Source organism: Ctenopharyngodon idella, chromosome 22, assembly GCF_019924925.1.
Source record: "Ctenopharyngodon idella isolate HZGC_01 chromosome 22, HZGC01, whole genome shotgun sequence".
Taxonomy (NCBI): Eukaryota; Metazoa; Chordata; class Actinopteri; order Cypriniformes; family Xenocyprididae; genus Ctenopharyngodon; species Ctenopharyngodon idella.
This window is the reverse complement of record NC_067241.1, coordinates 23,268,848-23,285,012: the sequence shown is the minus strand read 5'-3', so window position 1 is coordinate 23,285,012 and position 16,165 is coordinate 23,268,848. Positions and strand designations below refer to the sequence as shown.

At 36.6% G+C, this 16,165-nt stretch overlaps 1 protein-coding gene across 2 annotated transcripts in view; it reads left to right on the top strand.

The window, feature by feature from the left end:
• l1camb (L1 cell adhesion molecule, paralog b) overlaps positions 1-16,165 on the top strand; it is a 52,962-nt gene that overhangs the window by 20,847 nt on the left and 15,950 nt on the right. For both annotated transcript variants that reach the window (XM_051881227.1, XM_051881226.1), the window contains 13 exons: positions 412-514; positions 894-1,063; positions 3,999-4,124; positions 4,224-4,394; positions 6,421-6,535; positions 7,946-8,130; positions 8,584-8,715; positions 11,446-11,589; positions 11,809-11,920; positions 13,879-14,039; positions 15,071-15,230; positions 15,591-15,718; positions 15,813-15,914. In XM_051881227.1, coding sequence (XP_051737187.1) covers positions 412-514; positions 894-1,063; positions 3,999-4,124; positions 4,224-4,394; positions 6,421-6,535; positions 7,946-8,130; positions 8,584-8,715; positions 11,446-11,589; positions 11,809-11,920; positions 13,879-14,039; positions 15,071-15,230; positions 15,591-15,718; positions 15,813-15,914 — 1,809 coding nt within the window. The remainder of the gene's footprint in view (positions 1-411; positions 515-893; positions 1,064-3,998; positions 4,125-4,223; positions 4,395-6,420; positions 6,536-7,945; positions 8,131-8,583; positions 8,716-11,445; positions 11,590-11,808; positions 11,921-13,878; positions 14,040-15,070; positions 15,231-15,590; positions 15,719-15,812; positions 15,915-16,165) is intronic.

Here is a 16,165-nt window from a genome sequence, read left to right as displayed (position 1 = left end):
TCAGAATCATGAATATGTTTATTCTGGTGTCACCATTGTCCTGTGAATTGGGTTACCAGCACCAAGTCCAAGCCTAATCATTTCCACCCCCAATATAATATCAAATTTAGCATTTTAATCAACAGTACATTTTTTGTTATCCTTTTACCATATGTCTTGGAGTATCGCAATAATATCATATTGTGAGTTCAGTATTGTGATATGTATCGAATCGTGACATGAGGGTACCGTTACACCCCTACTATTTTTATTCCAAAGTTTTTAGGTGGACACGATGAGAAAATACCAGTTGTACAATATTTCTGGAGCATTTATTGTCAGAAGTAACAGTTGCTCTCACACACAGCTGGTGTGAACTAAACCTTTACTCAAAACATTGATATGCTTTCTGTTACAACGATTCCCCCTCAGTCAAAGAAGCTCCAAAGATCACGACTCAACCCGAGTCTCAAACCGCTTTCTCTCTGGATGACATCGATCTGGCCTGTGAGGCGACTGGAAACCCGAAGCCCAGGTAAGCGTGAGCTTCCCTAGAAACCTCTAAACCACTGCTTCTTCAGCTCATTCAGATCATCAGATCATTAGTAGAACTGAACCGGTGTGTCAGATAAAATTTGCAGTTCTGTGAATCAGGCCACCACTTTAAAATCTCACTGTGAATCATTATTGGGGATTTGTGTCCCTTTCTGACATCTCTCTAGTCATAATCTCTCATCATCACTATATGCACAGTTGTGGTCAGCTTTTGTAACATTGAGTTCCTCAGTTGTCTTCGGTCTGAAAAGATGGATCTCAGTACTGTATATATTCCTTTGTGTTTTCTCTCTCAATCTGTTTGTCTTTATTTGCTGTCATTTTAAGATGGTCTTTCTGTTCTTGTCTCACACGAACAGTTTCCGTTGGGTCAAAGATGGCAGCCAGTTTGGGGAGGTTCTGCTGGAGTCTGGAAGCCTGACAGCGAGACCAGATGAGGAGCTGAGATCGTATCAGGGCTCGTACCGCTGCTATGTGGCGAACGAGCTGGGAACAGCCGTCTCAGACCTGGTGCACCTGATCACAGAGTGTGAGTCTGTCCTCAAACACTGCACTGTCTCACTGGCTCAGTGTCTGGAATAACAGTGCTCTTAATATTTGTTACTTTCTCTGCAGTATGCTTAACTGTGCATTATATGCAACATTTCTGTATGCATGGAATACCTGGATGACCTACTACATTTCCCATGTGTCAAATGTGCAGCACACTACTTTCAGTCACTGATCTGGGTGTTTTAAATGCATAAACATTTATAAAATAACATACACAAAACTACACTGCCCGGCCCAAAAAAAAGTCGCTGTTTGGATTTTAATAGGCAAATACTTAAGAATCTATGAATGGATCATTATTACAGTGATTATTATGTTTCTAGCATGTTATATGTTTGGCCAACGGTTCTTTTAACCCTTAAAGATGGAGTGTGTAGCTTTTCATTTCTTAAACAACCATGTAGGAAGACACATCATGGCCATGTTCCAGGATGACAATGTCAAGATTCACCAGGGTTAAAATTGTGAAAGAATGGTTCAGAGAGCATGAAGAATCATTTTCACGCATGAATTGGCAGCTCTGAGTCCAGACCTTAATTTCATTGAAAGTCTTTGTCAATACAAGATCTTGACCAAAAAATGATGCACCTCTCGATGGAAATAAACATTGTGATGTTATTTCAATGCAAGAGGTGAGCACTCTGTAAAGTCTACTCCAGCACATCCCAAAGAATTAAGGTCTGGACTCAGAGGTGCCAATTCATGTGTGAAAATGATTCTTCATGCCCTCTGAACCATTCTTTCACAATTTTAACCCTGGTGAATCTTGACATTGTCATCCTGGAATATGGCCATGACGTGTCTTCCTACATGGTTGTTTAAGAAATGAAAAGCTACACTTTCCATCTTTAAGGGTTTAAAGAACTGTTGCCAAACATATAACATGCTAGAAACATAATAATCACTGTAATAATGATCCATTCATAGATTCATACCTATTACAATCCAAACAGCGACTTTTTTTTGGCCTGGCAGTGCATATAACAATATAACATAACAACAAACATTTATTTATATTGTTGTGCTGGGTCAGAAATTAATGAGGAATTAATGCAAATGCCCACAAAATTCAAGATATTGTTGAAAAAAAGTACTTGTATGAGATCAGGATTTTTATATTACAACATATGATATATTTATTTAAAATCGTAAACGAATGAAGATGAAGAATGGGAGTGCTGTGTGCTCAGGCTCGTACGTGAGGACGTAAGTGATGGCTTATGTCACTTAAGAGTTCCTACTGGTGGTGCGAATCCAACCAGGAAAATGGTCCTAGGGTAAACTTTAGTTCTCAGGGGACCGCACTGGTGACTATACACAGCAAAATCCCCAGAGTTAAATCAACTCTGCTCAGAGTACATTTGGTCCCTCTCTAAATAGTTTTAAAGTAACACTGAAGCAGAGATAAAGTTAATGAGATAATTAAGAAATGCATTAAGTGATGATTGAGCATTAGTGATAAACACCTGCTGTTAACAAGCAGAATCACTGAAGAAAAGAGAAACACAAGAACTACAACTGACTTCAGATCCACAGCCTTAGATTAAATCAACTGAAGATAAAAGACATTAAATCTCTCAAGATCTGATTAAACAACTCCACAAACAGCATTAAAAGCTTCACTTGTTACTAACCAGATTGACTTTATTTCTGTCACACATTTAGAGAAGTTCTTATTGAGAAGAGTTGATTTAACTCTGGGGATTTTGCTGTGTAGTTCCTGTAACTATTACTATTCTAAGGTACTAAAATGCAGCTTTTTAGGGGCTGATAGGAACAAAAATGTCCCTATAAGGTTTTTGCCACACTGACAAGCTGTTGTACCCTAACAGTGCAAGTAAAAGATCAGCATGTTGTTGGGTTTTTTGTTTTGTTTTTGTTTTTTTCGGACAGTGCATAACACATTGTTTCAAAGCAGCTTTACAGAAAATTATTATGTTGATGTTTACCTTCATGCCTTATAGTAGCATTTAGCAGATTAGAGCTGAGCAATAATATTGTTTATTTTTTATAATGATGCAGTTTTTGTAATGAAGCAGTTGAGATTAGCAGGTAAAGTAGGATGTACCATGTATCCAACTTTTAATATAGGCTATATCACGGGGTGATAATAATGTTTACATTTTGCAATGATATAAACAATCAAGCAGTTGAGATTTGTTACATAATACACATTACTTAACGTCAGTGTGTACAGTATGTATGTGGGTAAAGTTGGATATACATATAGAGGTTGTATAATGCATTTTTAATTATTCATTCATTAACTAATTTGAGTTGTTAATCTGTATGATTAATTTATGTGAAACTAACAATTATGAAACCTGTGAGGTTTTGTTTCAATTATAACAATATAGTGTAGTGACAAACCGAATATGACTTACACAGTGTTTATCACTGCACAGTTCACAGTAAGCAGTACACTAGTATTGCATTCCAACAGACGTTTGGAATTTAATCTAATATGCATGAATGTTGCCTAGAGTATGATGGCAAATGTCACTACTCGCATGTCATTAGAGTGAATAGAGATCTGTGTTATCTTGACAGCATTACTTAAGGCCAAATCACACAGCACTGATAGACTCCGATTAATGCCAACAGTCATCAGATTATAGTACGTCACTTCCCAGACATTCAAAAGACCTGACAAATGCAGATTCAACATGGTCAATCAGCGAAAGCGAAAGTTGTTCAACAGTGACAAGATTAATACACTAATCTGACAAAACCTGTCAAGTGTCTGTTGCCGTCCGTCGGAGCAGTGTGAATTGGCCTTTAGAAAGTGGGCGACTATGAGGTCTTTTTGATGACATAAACAAGACAGGGCCCTTTGGATCAATAGTGAGTTGAATAAACACTGGACATTGTATAGATAGATACATTAAAGTGTTGTGCTGGCTATTTCACAGCCATCCCAACATTGGCCAAAGAGAAGAAGCAGAAACGAAGACTGTTTGAGGAGGGAGAAAGTACAGTCCTCTACTGTAACCCCCCGAAGAGCTCTGTCGCTCCCAAAATACACTGGATGGACACACGTAAATTTCCTATTGAATCTAATTCTGTCAAACTAAATTGCCCTGCATGACACTTGAATTGATGGAACTGAATCCCATTCCTCTCTTTCTTTTTGACAGAGTTGCACCACATTCCTCAGAATGAGCGGGTGACCATGAGTCTGGACGGAAACCTGTACTTTGCCAACTTAATAGTCAATGACAGCAGAGAAGACTACACCTGCAATGCCCACTACATCAAGGCCAGCGTCATCCTGCCTAAAGAGCCCATCGCCATCAGCGTCACAGCCTGTGTGTGAACCTTCTTCTACCAGTGATAAGTGCACCTTTCATAACTCAACCAAAGCTCTCTGCACGTGAATGTGAAGGATGTATTTCTATAAGAAAACCCAGGGGTGCTTTACAATGCAGAACAAAAAGAAGGAAATTGAAGCATATCCAAAGAGTAAAGGAAAAACAATGCATTTCAAGGAAGAGGGGAAAAATGTCAAACAACTTAATAATAACAATAATAATAAAAAATACCTCAAGCAGTTACTGGATCAAGCACTGCAATGGCAAAAAAAATTGGTCGAAAATAGCATTCAAGTGATAAATTGGGGCAAAGTGTTAAAAAAAAGCCATTAGCAGAATAAAGTATAATGTAATCATATTGTCGACCAATAGATGGCGCCGTCACCAAATTAATCTGGCATTATCAGTGGATGATTATAATAATACATTAAGGCCCGGTTTCACAGACAATTCACTGGTTCTACCTTAATATTATAAAGCGACAAGAATACTTTTTGTGTGCCAAAAAAACAAAATAACAACTTTTCAACAATCTTGTGATGGCCGATTTCAAAACACTGCTTCTGAGCTTTACGAATCTTTTGTTTCGTATTACTGATTTGGATCTCCTATCAAGCGGCTAAACTGCTGAAATCAAGTGACTTTGGCGATCTGAACCACTGATTCAATTCGTAAAGCTCCGAAGCAATGTTTTGAAATCGGCCATCACTAGATATTGTTGAAAAGTCGTTATTTTGTTTTTTTGGCGCACAAAAAGTATTCTCGTCACTTTATAATATTAAGGCAGAACCATCATACTCACATGAACTGTTTTAAATATGTTTTTAGTACCTTTATGGATCTTGAGAGGTTCAGTGGCTTTGCTCTCAGTAGAGGCCTCACTGAGCCATCGGATTTCATCAAAAATATCTTAATTTGTGTTCCGAAGATGATCAAAGGTCTTAGGGGTGTAGAAAGACATGAGGGTGAGTAATTAATGACTTTTAATGAATTTTCATTTTGGGGTGAACTAACCCTTTAAGCCTTGTCTGTGAAACCGGGGGAAAGTATATTTGTGTTATTTAACATACTGTATTTTAATTTTTGCAGGTTTGCATAATATTCTGAGTTAGCATTTCACTGTTTTTATTCATTCTGAGGAATACTGAATCAGTTTTGTGGAAGTGAGATGAATAAATGCAGGCTCACATCTAGAACTACAGTAACCATCATGTTCACACACAACGCCTCTACACTCCCGATTCCTCTCAAAATTGGGGACAGAAGAGCTGTCAGTCAATAAATAGGAAAAACAAAGTAACTTGTGTTACTTATTTGAAAACATAACTTAGATATTTTGTTGTAAATTTAAAAGTATTGCATTACTTTACTAGTACTACTTCAAAAAAGTAATCTGATTATGTAACTCATGTTACTTATGATGTATTACCCCTAACACTGCTGAGATCTTAATTATTGAACTATTGAAAATTATTGAATTATTGAAACATATTTACAGAGAGGAAAAAAATTTGTTCTGAATTCATGGGGGTCCAGGCTTTAGTCCTGTGTCTCCTGATGGCCAGTCCAAAAAAAAAAATTTTTTTTTAATTAGATTTCATTAACTGATATAATGTTAATAAACCAACCTACTGATGTACTAAAATCAATCAAACACAATAAACATGAATTTAACAACATGAGATGTAACATAAAACCCTTATGCATATAAATGGTAAGAAAAAAAATTAAGAAGAAAGTTATTTCAATGAAAAAACATAAAATGTAAAGTGTCACACAGGGAATTTTTTTTCACTGTAAATTACAGGATGACTTGTTATTTTTTACTTACAAAAACCCTTAAATTGAACAGTATTTTACTGTAAAATTATATTAAATATTGTGAAATTTCTCTAGTCATGTAGCAAAGAGGGTTACACACATGCAATTACATTGTTCAAAAAAATAAAAAATTATGCGGAAATAAAGCTTATTTTTAGAAATCACTAAAACTTAATTGACTGGTGTTCTCCTGTTTTCACAGCAAATTCAGTGGCAAAGAACCGGCGGCCCCAGCTGCTCCATCCCACAGGATCCCACAGCTCTTATCTGGTGCTCCGGGGCCAAACGCTGACCCTAGAGTGTATCCCTGAGGGCCTGTGAGTGTTCAGTCAATTTCTTATCATGCCCACTGGATTTAAATAAACCACCATTAGCAAAAATAACTGCAGGCTCTCTTCAGTTGAAATCTGTTTTACGATCTGCTATACTGGACTCCTGGTGTAGTATGACTCACATTGCTGTGACTATAGCAATGTTATATATGTAACATATATGAGCATATTTACTGTAGTTTACACATTTAATATATCCAGACATTTTAAATGTCTGAATAAAGAAGTATGAGGATGCGTCAGTTGTGAGCTCACATGAACATGGAGGAAATTCGACATGCTGCTGCTCTTTGTCATTCAAAAGTCAAAGCTTTGTTGTCAAGACATTATGTATAGAGTGCAGTATACCATGTGCAATGACTTTCTTGAATTATTATTTGACAGCAAACAGACACATGATGACTGAACATATACTGTAACAGACCCATTTACAATTAACAGGACTCTAAATGTTGAAAGATACATTTTGTGTATAGTGGATATTATATGTAATATTATACAGATAATCCACGGCTAGCTGTGCATTAGACGGTTTTAATGCAGGATGTTCGTTGAGATAATAACCACCTGACAAGCAGTGGACACGTTAAAATGATTTAACGCACAGCCAGCTGTGGATTATCCTGCTTATACCATGATCACTGGATGGCACAGACAAGTTTAAGCTGTCACTGATGTTTGCCATGCAAACTTAGAAATAATGACTTTAAGTTCTTACTCTTGTACTTTTAATATTCTCTCTTCATTTATGTCCATCTGCTGAAAATCCACAAAGCTCCAAAAAGTAAGAAAACGCATCATAAAAAAATAATCCAAATAAATCAAGCGGAACAGACATGATCACTTATAATTTAGGCTATTATTCACATTGATCAAGGCACATACATAGAGCTCATCATGGTGAAAGGAAGCTGGCGTGACACAGAAGAAGAAACCTCACTGGTTCTCGCACATCATGCAAGTACCTTTGAGCTGCCATCGGCCATGTTTGATGAGCTCTATGTATGTGTACTTGGACAAAAATTAATATTAAATACATGTTCATTTGTGTTACAAAGATGAATAAAAGTCTTATAGGTTTGGAACGATGCAAGGGTGAGTAAATGATGACAAAATTTTACTTTCTGAGGGAACTGACCTTTTAAATGTTCAGGCTAGGCTTCAACATCAAAGTTGGACTGGACTAGTTATTAATGTTTCTTGTGAACTACTTTTATCATTGTTATTAGTAATGTAGCTTGCAGATCTCAATTCTTCTTCCTACCATTGGAAAGGGTAGGAAGGGCTCACATCTAGGGTAGGTAGGGCTCATATCTGTCAGAACGTAACTTGGACGAGCAAGAAGTCTTTAAGGATCACTTTGAGAACTAACAACTGTTGCTTCCTCTGATTAAGACCGACTCCAGAAGTGCTGTGGGAACGGATAGACAGCCCTCTCTCTCCCAGCCGTGTCAGGATGCTGAAGTACGGCCGCTGGCTGCAGATTGAGAGCGTGTCGGAGGCTGATGATGGCGAGTACGTCTGCACTGCCACAAACAGCCAGGGCTCCGTCACGCATCACTATGCCGTCACAGTCGAGGGTGAGACACACACACACTCACACTTTATTTCACAGTGTCCTTCATATGCATTTGATATCTACTTACTATAGTAATAATAGTACTGTACATTACTGTATGCATAATTGCAAACAGCTAAAGCTAACCTTAACCACCTTATTTTTTAACCTAAAAGTAATCCGCTTAAATTTTAGCTTTACAAAAAGTCCATAGCCTATGCTACAAACTGGTACTGAAAAACTGAAAAAAAAAAAAAAAGGTTCTATTACTCAGTACTCATTTATGTAACAATGACAACTTAAAATAAAGTCTAAACACAAACACTGCTCTTGGCAGATTTGATAACAAAGTGAAGTACATTTTATATATATATATATATATATACACACACAAATTAGAAAGAAGGGATGCTAGCAGCACCCTACTATATTAAAAGTTTTGTATTACAGTTTGAATTATTTTGATTGTTTGCAGCTGCTCCTTATTGGACCAAGTGGCCTGAGGACCACCTGTACGCCCCAGGAGAGACTGTGAGACTGCACTGTCAGGCTGATGGGATACCAACCCCAAATGTCACATGGAGTATCAATGGAGTTCCTATCACAGGTATACAACGGGCCAACTCAGTATAAACCACAGCACCAACCAGGGCTCGTGCCACGAGGGGGCAAAAAAGGGACATTGCCCCCTTAGATCTGATCTGTGCCCCCTCAGTTTCAATTTGTCCCCCTTCCACCCCCGAAACAGGATCGATTTTAAACAGGTGTGATTAGAATGTTCAGTGAGTCACTGTTAAATTCAAACATGCATGGCTGGTCAACCATATAATGTTTATTTCAGGTTTCAGACATATTTAAATAGACATTTAAATTATGTGCTAAATAAAAAAGACATTTATAGCTAAATTCAAATTCCATACATTGATGTCTATGGAAGCTGCAATATAATATAATAAATATTTTCAATCATAATTTGACTTATAAAAGTGTTTTATTCATATCAGATACGCATTATGTATGAAACAATAATGTTTACTCTATTCTTCTCCCAGTTCACTGGCCACTTACTTTTATGTATTTCAGGAAAAATTGATGAATTAATGTGATGTAAATCCGACTAATCCTCTGAATTGCGGTGCAAACTCATTGCTCATATCAACTAACATGATCATTAAGGTGTTTAAACATCAAAACACATTCACTTCCTCATATCTGACAATCGGAATATCAAATAGTTCATGATATAGTTAAAAAGTTTGTGAATATTTTGAATAAAAAACGTGATACATGCCCATGTAGAAGGCAACGTTCTCGTGACCTTGCGCAATGTTCCCTAAAAGTTCTCTAAAGGTGACGAAAATTGTGAACATTTACAGAATAGGGACGTTTCTAAAACGTCCTCTTTTGGTAGTGAAAGCGTTTTCAAGGTTCCTTATATGACTTTAGGGGGATGTTCCATTTTGGTTATTTTATTGTCACAACGTTACAGAGAGAACATTTGGGAAGTTAATAGAATGTCCTATAGTAATAGTCCTCTAAACATTCCCAGAACGTCCTGAATGTTCTGTGAAGGTCCACCAAATAACCTCTCCCAACCCTTAAAAGAACTCCACATTGTGACCATCTCTAAATGTTCTGTGAAATGTTACCAGGTGTGTCCTTGACACCATGCCCTTTGTCAAACAAAGGATTTTCAGAAAGAAAAATGTACAGGATTCTAATTGGAATTTCTATCATATTTTGGAACCATTCCTATAAGATTCCTATAGGACTTGTCTTATAAATATCATAATTTCTGGGAAGGTGTACAAAGGATTTGGTTCTTATTCTGTTCATTTTCTTTGCAGCATCTTGTTTACTGAGACCATGAACACTGTAAAAAAAAAAAAACTTAAAAAAAAAGGGTAAAATGCATGGCATTAAAGATCATTAAAAAACATTTAAAAAAATTATCAATGACTGCAGCAGCTACCAAACAAAAACTGTACGATTAAAGTAAAATATCCTAATTTATATTCCTTTAATATCTAATGTCTAATTTCTATCTATCACACCTGATTCAACTCATGAGCTCATTATTAGAGACTGGATGTGTCAGATATAGAGAGACATACAAACTGTTCAGGGCTGGTGCTCCTCCAGGACAGGTTTGAGAACCACTGCTCTAGATCTCTGCATCCGCACTTATTTCAAACCATTATGACTTTATTTCTTTCATACAAAACGTTTTAATGAGAATTAATGTTGATGTTTTCTTGAAAATAATAAAGTTTGAAGTCTCCGTTATGGAGGTGAGTGTTTGCTTTAGCTGGGCTCCTGATTCTTGATATTTTAACAAATTTTTCTCTGGCTGCTGTGTTTCAAAATGCTCTTGTTACAGCAAAAAACGCAAAAGAAATTCTGATCAGATGGGTTTGGTTATTTAAAGATGGTGATTCCATCATCATGGAGTGTCCTGATCCTATCCAGAGTCTAAACTCTGAGTGTGTTAACTGTTAGTTTTGCATTATTTATGTCTTTCTTATGACAATCAAATGTTCTGATTTTAAAATTCATTACAACCAAACTTATCTAATCAGATTTTTTTTTTTTTCTCACATTTTTTGTTCTAACAAACATGCTTCAGAAACACAGTTACAACAATTGGAGAAAAACCAAAGTTAAAGGTTTTATAATAATAATAATAATAATAATACAGGAAGTACCTGTAAAGTGCATTTTTTTTGTAAGACATTAAAGAAAAAATTGTTTTTTATATCTTTATTTTGCAGTTTTTGTTTGAACAGCCACTGTCAATTTAGCTCTGATTTTCAATTAAATTTTATGACAAGGGCAACAGGGACATTCTGAGAATGTTCTGGGAACATCACATTTCCAAATAAAATATGGTTCCCTAAACGTTCAGAGAATGTCCTGAATGTTCTGTGAAGGTCTGCCAAATAACTTAAAATAACGTATAGAGCCCCTAAAATATAGATAGCTTTCTCATGCCACAACCTGTCAGAAGCAGAAACAAAACCACCAAACACAAACACTAAGGGAAAAGATATTATAACACTAATAATAATAATAATAATAATAATAATAATTAAATGTTTTTTAATAGTTGCACTCTATGTTTCACATTAACCCAGATTTATATCAATGAAATGATTGAGGTTCTTGTAACTTAAATATTATTTATTTTTTCTGTCAATGCCACCAAACAAGGAAATATTGTTTTCATGACAAAGAGCGCACAAGAGACTCCCTTTTATCTTGCAATATTTTCAGAAAATGTTTCTCCATGCAGACTAAAGGCTTCTGTTGTTTTTGCTGGTCTCTGTGTGTGTTGTAGGGACAGATTTGGACACCAGACGGCATGTGAGTTCTGGGACACTGATCCTGACCAACGTTCAGTACAGCGATACAGCGATCTATCAGTGCGAGGCCACCAATAAACACGGCAATATTCTGGTCAACACACAGGTCTATGTTGTTGGTGAGCGTTACTAATGTAAAATGCATCTTCACACAACGCTGTAGAAAGGATGGAAATAATGTCACTCCAGAAAGAGTCCAAACGATGTGAAGTCCTGTCAGGATATGGATGTGTGCTTAAAATGAATAAAACATAATTTTGTACCTCATTCATGCCAATAACATACTGTTTTTCTTGAGATATTTGTGTAACGGCTGTACCTCACCTTGTGTCGGTCAGCACTGCCTCCTCAGATCCTGACGGCGGATGGGCTGGTGTACACGGCCACCGCAGGGAAAACCGTCCTGCTGGAGTGCCGAACCTTCGGCTCCCCGCTACCTAAAGTGGACTGGTGAGCATAAGTTGTATATTTTACTTAGCAAAGATGCATGTAATCTTCTATGTAGTTTTCGATTAAACTGATTTTTTTAATGATACAAATATAAAGTAGGCCTAATCATTTTATTACACATATTGTAAAACTCTTGCTGTAGGGTTTTGCTATGTATGGATTTATGGATTTAGTATGGATTTAGAATCATAATTAATTTAAATACGTTAAATGGAGAAGCTTATCGTCGCTGAGGCAACAGGAACAGAGAAATTTGAGAAATATGAATGCACTAATAATCCAGCCGCATGACTGGCTTTTTGAGGTTTGCAGATGTTCGCAAGGGCGTAGATTTGGTTTCAACATTGGGGGGGGTTGAACGTTGGTATGCTGCCTGTTATTATTTTTTTTAATTAAAAAATAATAATAATCTGTAGTAATAATAATAATAATAATAATAATAATAATATGTTTTAAGTTATTGGATAATTTATTTCTTCTTTATCTATCTATACTTCATAACTTTATGAAATTTATGTAAAATCATTCATCAAATTCTAACATAATGAGTGATTGTAAAAAGAAAGAAATTATGTTAAAAATTTAAACCGCCAATAGGCGGCAGCGATTCGCTGTTTTAATGAGTGAGCCACTTAAATCGTTCGTTCAGCCAATTCGTTCAAAAGTCAGATAAATTTAGGAAGAAAACAAACACCGATGTGAATACTTTTGTCATTGATAATTAGACACTATTGAAAAATGAACTAACAAAACAGACGGCTGTTTTGGTAACTGGTTACAGGTACACTGATAGTTATGGCTAAATTGCAATGGATTAGCTAGCTAAAATATATGTGTAGTGTACTTAGCTATTACACAATATTATCATACCTCCTTCTCAGTACATGCTTTATTCTTTTTAACGTCCCTCTTTGACCAGCAGTTTAATATAGTCGGCTGGGCAGCGGTTCTCTTCATTTTTGGTGCTACCCGTGCTCTCTCATTCTGTAATAACTTGAGAGAGACAGATCTGGTCAAAACGAGGAAATTTACTCAAGGAGGAACCAGCAGCAAACAATACACACACATATCACAGGAACACAGGTGGATTAAATCTACAACTAACATCTTCTTCTTTGCTGTATTTAAGCCAAGTCAAACGGCAATAGTTTGCCCTCTACAGGTCAATAAACCACAGCTCAGTCTATAACATCTCTTTCCCCCCAAGTTTACAATATTTCTTCATAAATCACAGTGCAATAAACTTCATTCAACAATCATGTTACAATATAATATTTTTTTTTTAACAATCTTTTTTTCACATTTTTCACAATTTTTTTTTTTTTTTTTTTACTTCAGTTCATAATCTTTTAAATGACCAGGCAATTTCCTGGTTCTGTGTGACCGTCTCACAACAGGGCTAAAGGATTTGGTCAGTGGTTCAGTGGTTATTTCACAAGGTTGAGCAGAATCCCAAATTAATTCAAGGGGATTAGTCTCACTAGAAATGTCCTCAGTCTCTGTTTCATCAGTCTCTTTAGCCACTACAGGAGCTGAGTTATCAGAGAAGTCCAAATCAGGATATTTACAGTCCATACCCTCCTCTGAAAGGTTCACAAGCAATTTCTGTCGGGCATGAAATAGTAGAGCACCACTCGCGTTGTTTTGGTGAAAGTGCGGCGCATTGGTTGGGCGTTACCAATCGGTTCAATGGAGGGGGAGAATTTTTTTGTCTAATTTATTATGACAAACTCATATTTGAATAGAAACAAAATTATTGTTACAAAATAAATGAATAATACATATTTTTCATTTGATCTACTGTGATTTTCATGTTGAAATATTGGGGGGGTTATAACTGATGGATTTGAATATTGGGGGGGTTACCTCCCCCCCATCCCCCCCACAAACTACGCCCCTGGGTGTTCGGATGTGATGTTGTCTTGTGTGTATAATCCAGTGCAACTGAATGTTTGCAGGGAGATTTTCGGCACTGGTCCAGCTCATGCTAATGCTAGAATGTCTACGATGGCCGATGGAAATCTTCAGATCAGTAATGTGAGTGAAGAGGACAGCAACTTTTACACATGCTCAGTGAGAGACAGCAACAGGAGCATCAGTGCTGAGCTGGAGGTCTTGAGTAAGTGTCCAAATCTGTCAGAAAATCATCATCACATGAAGCATAGATCAAAATTGAGCAATGTGCTTTCTTAATACACCTTATCGGTTACAGTGAAAAGATTTTATAAGCATGTTATAACTTAATCCAACTCTGAAACAGCTTTCTTTTCTTTGAGCTTTTGAGGTTGGCGTCAATAAGGCCATGCTGGCCCTTGCTTAAAGGGTTAGTTCACCCAAAAATGAAAATTCTGTCATTATTTACTCACCTTCATGTTGTCCCAAACCTGTAAGACCTTCGGTCATCTTCAGAACACAAATTAAGATATTTTTGATGAAATCCGAGGGTTTCGGAACCACACATGCAGCAACTTCATTGCACCTTATTTTATTTTTATTTTGTTTTTGCACACAAAAAGTATTCTCGTCGCTTCATAACATTAAGGTTGAACCACTGCAGTCACGTTAACTATTTTAACAATGTCTTTAATACCTTTCTGGACCTCAAAAGGTGCAATAATGTTGCTGCCTATGTGTGGTTCAGAAACCCTCTGATTTCATCAAAAATATCTTAAATTGTGTTCTGAATATAAACAATGGTCTTACGGGTTTGGGATGATATGAGGGTGAGTACTTAATGACAGAAATTTCATTTATGGTGAAATAAATGACATTTTATACCCTTTAATGTTAGCCAAATAGCAGTTTTTGACAGTGTTTAGGCTACTGTTGTAGATGATGCCTTTTTCTAAATTACTGGCAATAGTTTATTCTGTAATTTGATGTTAATTAACGTTAAAGTAATAGGTTACGGCAACGATAGCAAATAACAATAGATTTGAAACAGACAAGGTACCGTTGGAGATGTTTCACAGTCCAGTGAGGGTTTAAGGAAGGAAACAGTCCTTCAGAAAACTGCTGCATAGTTACATTCACAAACATCAATTTCTCACCACATAACCAATCCATGACTCACATTTCCTCTCCTATAAGGAAGTATGTCACATTATGGAAGTAAAATGACTCACTAATTTCTTTTCATGTTGTCTCCAGACAGAACTAAGATTGTGGATCCTCCCCAGAATCTACAGGTTGTACGTGGAAATGATGTTGTTTTACAGTGCAAATTTACAGTGGACCACAAGTTAAAACATCCCACAATTCAGTGGAAGAAGGACGGACATAAGATCTCTGCATCTTCTAATGATGACAAGTAAACACACATCACAGAACTTCTGTCTGCTATTTTGAGCTAATCCATATCCAAAATCTACCAACCTTGTTGATTCTCTTCTTTTTTTTTCTTCATATTGAGTAAATATTTAAATGTAGTCATCTTATTTGCATTCATTTAATTGTACTGCATGTATTTTATTGGCATTTTATCGGCCATTGGCCAATAATTGGTCAAAACAATCCCATGAATACGTAAACGTCATATATAGCAATAACTTCCAACGCAGTGTTGGTAAAACCATATGTCATATGTTGTATGAACTGCATTTTATTGATGAATTCCATATTTTTATGGCTTTGCTGGTGTTTAACATATGCGTTTTTCACATGGTTGCAGGTACACTGAAGATCTCGATGGATCTCTGAAGGTCACCAATGTTCAGATGAAGGACACGGGAATCTACAGCTGTGAGATCAGCACTAAACTCGACTCAGACAGCGCCACCGGCTCAATCACCGTACAGGGTGAGTCTGTCCCTTCCACCTAGACATAATGATATACCGTGCTGTTTTACATTTAATTGCTCTGAAACACATTCATGTGTTGGATGCTCCTTAGATATACCTGGTCCTCCTCACACTCTGGAGTTGTCTGAAAAGATGGACCGTAGTGTCACCCTATCCTGGATGCCAGGCCCTGAAAACAACAGTCCCATATCTGGTAATTTTAATCACTGACTTATTCAGAATAGCCCACTGTTGACCCCTTTCTATTTTTTATTGTATTTATTTAATCTTGACAAGCTATAAATCATTAGATCTTTATCTTCAATTATCCACTTTAGACATTCTAGTAACTACATGTCAACTTATTGTACCAACCCGAACCCAAACCCAAACCCTAACCTAACAATCTACTAGCAGTCTACTACAACCTACTAATACTCTAATAAGAGTTAGCTGACATGTAGC